This window comes from Scophthalmus maximus, chromosome 10, assembly GCF_022379125.1.
Source record: "Scophthalmus maximus strain ysfricsl-2021 chromosome 10, ASM2237912v1, whole genome shotgun sequence".
NCBI lineage: Eukaryota > Metazoa > Chordata > Actinopteri > Pleuronectiformes > Scophthalmidae > Scophthalmus > Scophthalmus maximus.
Genome location: NC_061524.1, coordinates 8,853,192 through 8,865,241, shown reverse-complemented (window position 1 = coordinate 8,865,241; position 12,050 = coordinate 8,853,192). Strand labels below are relative to the sequence as shown.

At 45.0% G+C, this 12,050-nt stretch overlaps 2 protein-coding genes across 4 annotated transcripts; one reads left to right on the top strand and one right to left on the bottom strand.

Annotated features, from left to right (window-relative positions):
* Window positions 1-2,852: 2,852 nt before the first annotated feature.
* On the bottom strand, window positions 2,853-7,108 carry fignl1 (fidgetin-like 1). Of its 3 annotated transcripts, none has more exons than XM_035605433.1 (2): window positions 6,958-7,108; window positions 2,853-5,064 (listed from the first exon to the last, which is right to left on the bottom strand). In XM_035605433.1, exon 2 carries the CDS (start codon window positions 5,045-5,047, stop codon window positions 3,107-3,109), a length of 1,941 nt encoding a protein of 646 aa, XP_035461326.1. In that variant the 5' UTR covers window positions 5,048-5,064; window positions 6,958-7,108; the 3' UTR covers window positions 2,853-3,106. The 3 variants fall into 3 exon arrangements, with proteins under 3 accessions (XP_035461326.1, XP_035461327.1, XP_035461325.1); XM_035605434.2 differs by lacking the exon at window positions 6,958-7,108 and adding an exon at window positions 5,948-6,059; XM_035605432.2 differs by lacking the exon at window positions 6,958-7,108 and adding an exon at window positions 5,430-5,837.
* ttl (tubulin tyrosine ligase) lies at window positions 6,314-11,836 on the top strand. Its single transcript, XM_035605435.2, has 7 exons — window positions 6,314-7,147; window positions 7,343-7,421; window positions 7,566-7,798; window positions 7,971-8,106; window positions 8,207-8,476; window positions 8,593-8,736; window positions 8,978-11,836. Exons 1-7 carry the CDS (start codon window positions 6,979-6,981, stop codon window positions 9,174-9,176), a joined length of 1,230 nt encoding a protein of 409 aa, XP_035461328.1. The 5' UTR covers window positions 6,314-6,978; the 3' UTR covers window positions 9,177-11,836.
* The last annotated feature ends 214 nt before the right edge of the window (window positions 11,837-12,050 follow it).

The window sequence follows — 12,050 nt, the reverse complement described above, 5'->3', positions numbered from 1 at the left end:
TGGCAAGTGTCTTTTTTAATGGGATATCTTTTTCCTTAACTGGACCATATTCTTGACAAGAAGAGTCAATGATAAAGTTTATCTAACTTTTATGGTATCGTTTTGCCATCTTAAGATATATGGAGATTTCCTTTCACACCCTCGAACCTTATGAAATAATTAAGGTTGGATGTCATTCAAGATGAGGCTCAGTCCTGCCTGTCAAGGAAGAGCCAAGAAAGAGGGAATGACTGGCATTTGTGCAAAACATTTTACAGTTAGAGGGGAATAAATAAACACCTCCCCCACACAAACTGTACAATTACTAATAGCATGGTTGTAGTTATAACCAATAATTGAATAAAATAAATTGATGTTGTGTTATAATTCCCTGAGGCTGCAAAAAACAAAAACAAGAATACAATGCCAACACACCTTAGGGGCAATTGTCTGCAAAGAGACCCTTGTGTTAAACGGTGACATCAAGAGACAACTGGTCGCACAAGTGGCGCACACACACACACACACACACACACACACACACAGTATGTTGACGTGTGAATGTGTCCAGGACCTGAAGAGTCTGGCTGGTCCTCTGAGGAGCGGGGCGGCAGCAGAGAGCACAGGACAGAGAGGATCAGCCACTGGAGCAGAAGGCCAGGCCCGTCTGGAGTCAGGGTCGATGTAGGAGCTCGGCATCATTGTGCGGCGACAGCCTCGTCCAGATGGCGGCTGTGTGATTTAGCAGAAACGGGAAGCAGCTGTGGCCAGCGCCGAGTCCCCCACGCTTGACTGGGGCCCGAAAGGGGGGGGGGGGGGGGCATTTGCATGAGAGGGATAATCTGGCCAACCCACTCTGTCCCTGCCAGAATCCCAGATCTCACTTCTCCTTTTCAGCCATCTGACTGACGTCGTCGTTTAAGAATCAGACTTGATCAAATCCATTTGTTCTGCCAACAGAATCCTATAAGATGTATCTGGGGTCAACTTCACTGACAGGAATACAGGATGCTAAATTAAATTCTATCGGCATCTATCGGCAGTGGGTTTAGTCAGGGTCCCTCCTCATGAATCAGATCATGGGAATTGTCTTTAGTTCCCCTAAAGAGCAATTTCCCGCTAAATTTCTCTGTTGGCAGTTATTTTCGATAACTGTTAAAGGCCCAAAGAGGTCAAATATTTATGGAAAAGCTAATTTGAGAAAAGCAAAAAGAAAAATAGGAAGAATTTTGTGTTTCCCTCTTTCTCATGCCATAAATGATTCAATAGCACCTGGTATTCACCTTGTGATCTTCCAATATACAGTTATCTGTACAGGTAGGTAGTGGACTTAACTACTTAACTGTATGTATACAATAATAGTTAAAATCAGATCCAACTTAGTCAAATCCTACAAGCGAATTATGTAATATATGATTGTTTAACACTCTCAGGCCATTTCCCGATAAAGAAGTACATGTGTGATTCTCATACATTGAAGTACTCGGACACACTGTCGGATTCACTGATTTACTTGTAGTGAGTCGGTCAATAATAGCTGAGAACGAAATGCAATCCAACGTATGTTGGACACAGTAATGGGTAGTTAAATACAAAAAGTGACATAGAATTACATGCTGCAGTCCACCATGCATGTGAAGACAATTTGAATTCAGTTAGAGAATGTAAACGCATTGATGATAAAAATGTTCCCCTTTAAATAATATCAAAAACAGGGTTATAATACTATGAAAGGAAGAGCTTGCAAGTTATTTTAACTGGTTATACTTCTATAATTGTATTGAAAAATATTTCCTTCTAAATTTTGAAACTGTTATTTGAGTGTTTTTACATTCAAATCAATTGAACTCTATTTAATTTTATTTGTATGGCTCCAAATCTCAACATACATGAACTCAAGGCAAATGTCTGTGTTCGATGAATGGAACGGTGTAAAATGTGTTCGTTTGTGACCACACAACCCCCCGATGTCACCACTGCTGCACCGCCACAGTCAAATTGAGTTACAAGCTTCCACCATATGGTGTAGTTTTCAGTCCGTACTCAATGGACTCTATGGATCCCGCCAGCACCAGAGGAATCCTGTGCATCTGTCCGAGTCCAGCTGTGAGGAGTGCCCGCATTCAGAGACGCCCACAGGGAGGCGGGGGGCGGGCGGGAGGTCTGCTCTCACTGCTGGCTAATTCAACAAAGTTTCCATACACTGGCCAACCAAACGCATCTGAATTATTTATCAGGGACTTGACAAAAAGATGAAAAATAAATGAAAGTCTTTTTTCATGGTCTTCCAGATTTTCAAACATTGTTTCATGAAATTTACATGAGAATTTCATTTCATGTGTGCACAATCTATAATGGTCGAATGACGAATTCAACTTGAAAAACAAAGATCTGTTGACCAGAGCTACTACTTGATCATAGAATAACAAAGTTTTGGGCTGTTTGGAGGAGATGGCTTTGAAATGACCGGGACAGATAGTTTGACACGTCTGCTTTTGCACCAACAACAAACTCTCTTGATCAGAGTAGGTGCTCAAAAAAAAAAATAGAGCTCACCCTATTTGTCAAATAAATGGGATGAATCGCAGGAACAGGTTTTCCTGTCGAGTCCACTGCTGTCTTATCTCTAACAAGAAGGGAGGTAGAGCAATTCCGGTTTCTTCAATTATGACACCCAGGATACTCTCTGCGTTGCCCAACTTCCATGGATATGATTAGCACACCCGGCCTCGGGGGACATTTCAAATAAAGCTCTCAACAGTGATCACACTGCCCTCTGTGGATTCAGGTGGGAGGAGGATCGGCGGGAATGTCCTACTCCACTGGGGATAAACTTACTGTTGTTTTGTTAAAAAAAACAACAACAACTTATGGATATTTGTGGTACTTTGCACATTTATTTTATTGGGAAGAAATACAATTTAGAAAAAAGTAAAATATCTCTGGATTCAGAAAGCTATCCTTGTGAAGCCATAGTGTAAGGTGTTCCTGCTGTGTTGTACACACCTTCTCTGTTCGTCATACGCACAGCATATTCAACAGCTTTAGAATTTTCCCATCTCAGCTCAAAATAACATTCATAACTTTAACAGAGGTAGAGGATAATCAGCATGAGGGGCCACATTTTTTAACGACCACATCCAAAAGTCTTGTTCCAGTCTTCATACAGCTCTAAGTCTTTTGATGAGACACTGGGTCGCACCGTCTTCAGGGCCTCCTGGAAGTCACCGGAGAGGATGGGTCGCACCTGATCAGCGGTGATAGTGGCGATGTCGCTGAGCTGGATGCTGCGGATGGGCCCCAGCGCTGCCTCTCGACACAGCTGAGTCATATCGGCGCCGGAGAAGCCCTCGGTGGCTGTCACCACACTGCCCAGCTCCTGCTCTCTGAGCTGGTTCCTCTCTTGAGCCATGAGGTTAGTTATAATCTGCCGTCGGGCTGCTGCTTCGGGCAGGGGGATGTAGAGCCTCTTTGCCAGGCGCCGCCGCGCCGCCTCGTCTATCTCCTGAGGCCGGTTGGTGGCGCCCACCACCAGGATGCGGTCCTCGGCTGCGGTGGCTGCTCCATCCAGCTGAACCAAGAACTCTGTTTTTATCCTGCGTGATGATTCGTGCTCCCCATCTGTCCGCTGGGACAGCAGTGAGTCAATTTCATCGATGAAAATGACAGCGGGCTGGTGGCAGCGGGCAATGGCAAACAAGGCTCGCACCATTTTTTCCCCTTCACCAACCCACTTTGATGTGAGCGATGAGGCACTGATGCTGAAGAAGGTGGCGCCTGATTGACATGCGATACATTTCCCTATCAGAGTTTTACCGGTTCCTGGGGGCCCAAACAACAGGATGCCTTTAGGCGGACCGCGGAGGCCGGTAAAGATGTCAGGTCGCAGCATGGGCCACACCACTATCTCCTTTATGGTGGTTTTGGCAAACTCCAGACCTGCTATGTCATCCCAGGCCACAGGAGGCCCGTGATCCATGATCTCACTCATGATCAGCTCGACTATCTTTGGCTCAAAGTTTTTCAGACGCTCATCCAGGATCTGAGGCTCCTGATTGGAACTACAGCTCGCCCCACCTTCTTGCTCCTCCTGTCGTGGAATAGGTGACACAAATTTAGAAAATGCACCCCGAGGCCTGTTAGCACCCAGAGACTTTTTCACAGTTGCTGCCATCCCAGGGGCCTGGCCTCTCTGAGGCTGATGGGAATGCTTTTTATGTTGGTCAACAACGAACTGCTCACGAGCCGTTTTGAAGTTGCTTCCAGGTCTCGGGTCACTGGCTGCTTGACATCGTTGTGACCCCCTGCCAACATCTCCTCCATCAGAGTTGTAAAAGTTCTTCCGCTTAGATGGATTGGATGTGGAGGAGAGGGAGGACTGGTAGTTTTGTGTGCCACCTGAAGGGCCAGGGTTTCCCTGAGGAGGAACTGAAGAACTAAACACGGACTGCGGTCGGGCTGAAGGTCGGGAGAATAAGTTTGGATTTCCTGAGATCCCCTCAGAGCCACTTGGTCTCACTGCAGAAATATTAGCAAGATTACTGGCACTGTTGTTAACCTCCATTTTAGACTGTGCTAGTCCTATAGGTTTCAGCAACGCAGCCTCTGACCTACCACCAGTAAAGGGAGCTGACAGGGAGTTGCCCCTGCTCTCTAGTCCCACAGATATGTTAACATCTGCTGGTGCCACCAGGGAGCCTTTTCCTCCCCCTGCCTCTGCCTGCATCATCCTCTGCACGCAGGGCAGCTCCAGCACATTGTCCATGGTCAGGGAGGACTCCCATTTGTCACTGTAGTTCCTCTGACTGCGGGCCAGATGCAGTGCACTCTCTGCATAGTTGTTGAGCCCGGTGCGGGGGTCATCCGAGTCCAGCACCGCGGCGTAGCGTTCCGAGTAGGTCCCGAGCAGACTGGCCATGCCGGCCTGCGAGAGCTGGGAGCTTGCCCATGCATACTGAATGGAGAGGATGTGGGCCCGGTAGGCATCTGCCGTCTGTTCAGGTGTACAGTTGCCAGATGAAATGTCAAAGGACCTCCTCTGCCATTCGTCCAGGTGTGCTCCACTCATGCCTGGCCTGCTCCAGCCTGGTGAAGGAGAGGGGACGAGAGTTATTAAAAAAACATGACATCAGTAAACAGCAAGGCACACATCACTCTTGACCCCCCACACAAAAGTTAAGTCTTATGACATCAGATTCTTTATTCTTTGACGATACTAGTATTTTTCCCGATGAATAATAAACTGAATATGCACGAATGAGAGGATGTGATGGATGTGCAGCTGCACAAGAGGCAACACTGTCCTCCAGCTTCAGGTTGGACAGTCAGAGAAATGTAACAGTGTTACATGCTGTTGATAAACAGCCACATGAACATGCCCCACATACATTTGTCAAATACCCCGCAACACAAAGGACGCCACAATAGTAAGGATGAGGAACGTCACTTACTATTCGTGTTATCTTCTTATCTTTGTCGATATCAAGACAACGCAGAGGCACTTGACTGCAAACACAACCTTTACGATTGATAATTGTTAACGTTAGCGCAGCTGTCCTACTCTGACGTGCGGTTTTCTCTGTTCCCGCCACCTGTTTCTTCCTCGCTAAGTACGACTTCCTGTCACGTCCCAATTCGTTCTCCGAAAACCTGCACTACCGTCTCCGCTCCGCTCCTGCCAAACTTTGACTTCCTGCCGAAAGCTGGTCTGCCTGTCTCTTCATTCAAACGACCACTGACGACTTGATATAGAAATACCAGAACAACGAGGAACACAGTTAAAGCAACACACGTGTACGGAAATAGCGGAACGGGACCCATTACTTGTCAAAACTAGGGAGTGCTCCATTTATCCTCCTGGTTCGCCCAGAGAGCCCCGTCCCTTTCTGTGCATCTATTATTATCTCGCATTATACTCAACGTAAACTACCCACTCCTTGTATTCACTTAGAAAACGTTTAAGTCTTACCCAGGGTAAAAACCTATGTCTTGAGTTGGAAACTTATTTCCTGTGTGTTATGTTTACACCACTCGGGTCCTCGGTGCTAATTTATTGTGAGGCCTACGCCGCCATCTTGTGGTCACAACACGCCTAACAGACGTACCGATTAATTGGTCACTTCGTTACGTTGCATTCTGGGAGATGTAGTGTAGTCTTGTTTTATAATTCAGCAGGGCACTAAATTCCGTCGTAAATTAGATTTAAGAAATTATTATTGATAATTAGTTTTATTCGAATGTGTATTATTTACTCTTATTGTGAATAAGACAAAAGTAGAATGTTAACTACTCGTGATATCAGTGGAGCTGTGAACTACACTAACCATCACCGGTAGGTTTGCGTTTGTGCCGTCGACAGTGGATGACAGCGGCCGCTAAGCGTTCAAAGAATAAAAGCACGCGCCGGTGGGAAAATAAAATAGACTGCGTTTGTGATGGCGTGCAGCTAGACGTGTAGTTGGCCAACACGTCAAACTAGTTCTTATTTGGCTCTAAGAAGGGATACCGGAAACGCTTCCTTGATCGCGGCCCACAGTGGTCGCGGTCCGAGTCCGTTAGCTGTAGCTAAAGCTGAGGCGGGATGTGAATGAACCCAGACAGGACCAGCCCCGGGAGCCGGCAGCAGTCAGTCAGTCAGTCAGTCAGTCACACCCTTGTCTGGGGGACGCCGAAGGGGAAGGGATCCTGTCCGCTTAGCAACATGACGTCGCTTCTGCTCCCTCGCTGTGCTCTCGGACACAGAGACGTGTGAGCCTCGAACTGTTGAGCCGGAGCCGCAGCAGCACAGCTGTGTAAGTTAACCGCGATGTGTGGGCTGGATATGACTGACTCATCGCCATGGCACGGACCGAGGAGATAACCCCGCACAGTGTCCGTGCTGCAGTGCCAACCAGGCAGCCTCGCAGCTAAGTTAACGACCCGGTCGCTTGTGTGTGTTTTTTATTTATCATATAACCAAAAAGAAAAAAAAGCAGAAACCTCGCAGTCCAGAGTGGCATCATGAGTTCCCCGATGTACACCTTTGTCACCCGGGACGACAACAGCACTGTTTATGCAGAAGTTTCCAAAATCCTCCTCTCGACTGGACAATGGAAGAGGCTGAAGAGAGACAATCCCAGATTCAACTTGATGCTCGGTGAACGGAACAGACTGCCCTTTGGACGTCTAGGTAAATCATGTGCCCCCCTCACTTATTTCATATACTGGCAGACAGGAGAAGTCTGTGTGTCTGTGTGTGTGTGTGTGTGTGCGCGCACTAGATATGACTCAGGATGACACAGCTGCTGTGAGGTTTGCAGGGATCTTTTTTCCCCCCAACATCCTGTGGAAAGATTTTTAAAATGACCACTCTTTGACTTTGCAGGCCACGAACCAGGACTGGTGCAGCTGGTGAACTACTACAGAGGAGCGGACAAGCTCTGCAGAAAGGCGTCCTTGGTCAAGTGTGTATCTACCTCGTCGAAAGACTAAATCTATATATCTTTTGTCTGCCCATCATTCACGCTACTGATGCACTTATGAGTAAATTATTCAAAGGGGATTACATTAGCTGACCATTCCCCCCCCCCCCCCCCTCTGCTCTTTAGGCTAATAAAGACTAGCCCCGAGCTGTCTGACTCCAGTAGCTGGTTCCCAGAATCCTACATCATCTATCCCACTAACCTCAACACCCCCGTTGCTCCAGCTACAAATGGCATTAGCCATCTGAAGAACAATCCCAAGACGGACGAGCGGGAGGTTTTCTTGGCCTCTTATCACTCGAAGAAAGAAAGTGGGGAGGGCACAGTGTGGATTGCAAAGTCTTCTGCTGGAGCTAAAGGTAAGTTATCCATGGGTTTAAACCCAAGATACAACTGAGCCATATAGACATTTTCTCTTTAGAGATGAACTCCCTTTTAGTAGACATACTGCATATATTGTGTACAGTTTCAAATTGATGATGTGCTAGTGGCATTACTAGCAGCTTAACATATTTGTTTAAATTGCAACAGGCGCTGGTATTTTGATATCCCATGATGCTAATCAGCTGCTGGAGTACATTGATAATCAGGGACAGGTCCATGTTATCCAGAAGTACCTGGAGAAACCGTTACTTCTGGAGCCGGGTCATCGCAAATTTGACATCAGGCGAGTCCTTTATGTTTCTCCACAAACCGGCAGAGAATGTGCCTAGTTCGTCTGAACTTTGTTACTGAAGCTCTTGTGGTTCATGTCTTTCGATTGCCAGGAGCTGGGTGCTAGTGGACCATCAGTATAACATCTATTTGTACCGGGAGGGCGTGCTGCGGACTTCCTCAGAGCCCTACAACAGCTCTGACCTCCAGGACATGACCAGCCACCTGACCAACCACTGCATCCAGAAGGAGCACTCACAGAACTACGGACGATACGAAGAGGGAAATGAGATGTTCTTTGACGAGTTCAAGCTGTACCTGCTGAACACTCACGGTGTCGCCCTGGAGAGCACCATATTACCTCAGATCAAGCAGATCATAAAGTAGGTCCTTCTTGTTTTTGCTACGAATACCTTCGCTATCACACACCACATTATAAAAGCTGAAGCGTTGAGTTAATTCCTAAATAGGTTCCTATTTTGCCCTCTGTTTTTCACAGGAGCTGTCTGACATGTATTGAGCCTGTAATCGGCACCAAGCACCTGTCCTACCAGAGCTTCCAGCTCTTTGGATTTGATTTCATGGTGGACGAGAGCTTCAAAGTGTGGCTCATTGAGATCAATGGAGCTCCAGCCTGCGCACAGTCAGTACCATTCAGTCTTTTTTTCCTTTTAGAAGTGTTATGACCTTGTATTCTGTCTCTTGTTCACATCAGTTTATGTTTGGCTTCTGTTTACAATAGAGGAATACAATTGAATATTGGGTGCAACGTTGTCCGCTCTGTTTGGTCAAATATGGTTGTCATAGTGGATCGGAGTTGGAAAATGTTTGGAAATGTTTCCATTGCTTGCAATCAACACTTCTATTATTTTCTTCTCCTGCAGGAAACTATATTCAGAGCTTTGTCAAGGTATTGTTGATGTGGCCATTTCCAGTGTCTTCACCCTGAACAGCAACAGTGACCCTTCATCTGCTTCATCTTCTCCTTATTCCTCCTCCCCTTCCTCCATGTTTACCACCAACTCCTGCTCCTCTCCCAAACTGAGAGCACCTCTTAACGTGGGCCCTTTCACTCGACTGTAAGCTCAGCTCACTCTCAAATATTCCCCTTGTCTCCCCCCAAACTAGCAACCTTCTCATGCTCTGTCCTCCACCCTTAATCTGCACCTGAGAAGTAGCACACGTCAGCCAGCCGAGCCTTTAATTGAACCTCCCACTTCCTAAATTCCTGGCAAGTCAGGCGAGGTTGAGAGGGAGTCTTTCTTTTCATGGAAATCACTGAACTGCAGCAATGATCTCTGTGCTCCTCGTTATGCATATTATGAATGTGAGGACGCTGATGAACTGATCAACAAACTGTGTGGGAGTTTCTGAATGAGGACAAGATGCCCTTCCATCTCAGTTCCACCAACGCTGGTTTCTCCCTAAGAAGATTAACGGAGGTCTGAAGGATGTAGAGATGCTGCCAAGTGAGACTATAGTGCCTTACATTTCCCACCACGCTCCCTTGAAGAGACTGCCAGTTAGCTTGCTCTGTTACCGTGACTCGTACTTGTTCTATAAGCCTTTGCACTGTTGCAGTCAATGCGGTCATGATCCGTCAACACAGATTCCTTGATATTGGAAATCTTAGTGAATTTGTTATTTTCTCATCAGACTCTCTTCTTATTTTTTTTCTTCTTTTTATTAGCTTACCTGCAGCCATTTGTATTCATTAATTGGTATGAGGTATGTTAACCAGAGGGGCTGCTATGGGATAACATATGACTCCCTAATATAATATTAGCTATAATACTAACGCAATATGTCTGGTGGGCGAAACATTCATCATGTCGAGGTTTGCCTTGAACAGCAACATTCCTCTAGCCTCACAATGTGTCTGTCTACATTGAGGGCAGGAGGGTGGCATTAGTGAGCAGGGGGTCCGTCCTTTCGCTCAAAAACCCAGGTTTACTTCTAGTGTCCCTGACCTCTGACCTCTCTTTGGCAGAGGAAAAAAGAAACTGACTCCCTTAATGGGCTCAGTGAAGCATTAGCAGACATTTACTATGTCCTCAACAAATTAATTGCAGAATTTAGTTCGGCTGAAGACACTTTGGTGTTTTTGTTTGTCATTGGAAGAGAGCATGTTTGTGTGAAAGCATGTAGTAGTAGTATGCATCCTCATGAACAGCACCTTTTGCCCCAGTTTGTAAAGAGCTGATGTCCGTGTTCAATTTCTGACTTCTGAAAAGAGAAGTGTTATTGTGAAGTGTTGTCAATAAGTGTGTGGGTTACGTTTTCTTCTACTGTTGACATGAAGGTAGAGTAGATTGTACAAAGTGTGTTGTTGATTATTAGAATTTATTGTGAGACCCCATGGAATAAAAGGGACTTGACACAATAAACATTTGTTTGTAGGAGAGCTGATAGAGACTAAATAGCAAACAAGCCCACATCCTGCTCTACTCTGGTCAAGTCACCGCTTCTTCTGTAGTTACTGTTGGACTCGCTCTCTACACTCATTCTGCTGTTTTTAATTTCATGTCCTTTTTTGTTTCATGGGGTCATTAAAATATTTGAGTTCTTTTATTTCTACTTAGCCTCTTTGCGAACAGCAGTGTCCTGAGTTGTAACTGTGCAAGATGACTGGTGTCAGATGTATTTTAAGTTGCAGTTTGTTAGAAAGGAGCGTTAAGTTCTTCCTTTAGATGTGAACGTTTCAGTTAGCTCGAAGTCTGTGACAGCTGCATGCTGGGTTGTTCATTTTTGAAAAATTCCGCCGTTGTGTTTGCAGGCGCTCGTTTTAAACACGGAATAAGCCATTAGTCTCTCATAATGTTAGAATCCCTGCTGTTCCTCTCTTAACCTTAGTTCAAATGTGCGAGGCTTTGCTTCCCATGCTTTGAGTGACATAAGTTAAGGGACACCATTGACGCATTTATTTATGTTTTTAAATCTCTGTATTGGTGTTTACTAGATGACTCTGAGGAAGGAAGGATGTGTGAGTAGGTGAAGGTCAGAAAACTGAGATCGTCGCAGGGATGTTTAACCATTTTCTTTTAAAGGAAACCGGTTTTGTAAAGAGGAATCCCAGTAACTAAGAGCATACAGTTCAGTGAATCCATTTCAGAGCCCTGCTAGTAGATGATATCATGTTTGACAGTTGGAAAAGATATTCATGTAAGTGGAAAATGGGTATTTAGGTCATGATTGTGTTGAAAAATTAGTTACAAAGGTTTGATAGCTGGTTTTGGAAATTCCAAAAGCAAACTATCAGTATTTTGAATTACATTTTTTGGAAAATGTCTTTCCATCAAAGGGACGGGTGCCTTAGAGGGAAGTTTGCATACTGATAAAAAAAGAAGAAGCAATGAACCTCCAGCATTGAAATGCACCTTCATTAGTTCGTACTGAAGTGAATTTGTTTAATTCATCGTTAGATCAATTTTGAATTCAATTATGTCATTTCATTGTATTCAGAGTTTCTTTGCACATCAGACTAATTTTCTGGTGTTTTTCCTCATGTTTTGTATTTTCCTCATCTTTACCAAAGATCAAACTCCCGCTGTAAAACGTTTTTTGTAGTGACTATAAATCGAACATCCTCACATCTACTGGCCAACTCTATCGAAAAAGCAAGTGTCATATTCAAGGAGATGTCTGTGCTGTGTTCTTGTTAGGTGATGTTTTCTCGAAAAATCTTGCATGAACATTTGTCCAAACAATATCGCTAGAAATAAAATAAAAAGATATTACAAATATCAAGTTTCTGGCATGTATATATTAAAGGACTACATGGTCCAACAAACATCTGTATTGGATAGATGAAATATGTTATCCATCCTCTCAGCTGACTCAGTGAGAAATAAAAAAAAGTGTGTCACACAATGTTGGACTTTGACACCTTTAATTTTAATCACACAATTACATTTGTTTGATACTTGATAGTAATACAGGCATATACACCAGTCTGTG

Bases quoted from the DNA above. Each gene is read 5' to 3' on its own strand.
- ttl (XM_035605435.2), top strand. From the start codon at position 6,979: ATGAGTTCCCCGATGTACACCTTTGTCACCCGGGACGACAACAGCACT. The intron at 7,148-7,342 runs GTAAATCATGTG...TTGACTTTGCAG, and splicing joins ACTGCCCTTTGGACGTCTAG to GCCACGAACCAGGACTGGTG. The intron at 7,799-7,970 runs GTAAGTTATCCA...AAATTGCAACAG, and splicing joins GTCTTCTGCTGGAGCTAAAG to GCGCTGGTATTTTGATATCC.
- fignl1 (XM_035605433.1), bottom strand. From the start codon at position 5,047: ATGAGTGGAGCACACCTGGACGAATGGCAGAGGAGGTCCTTTGACATT.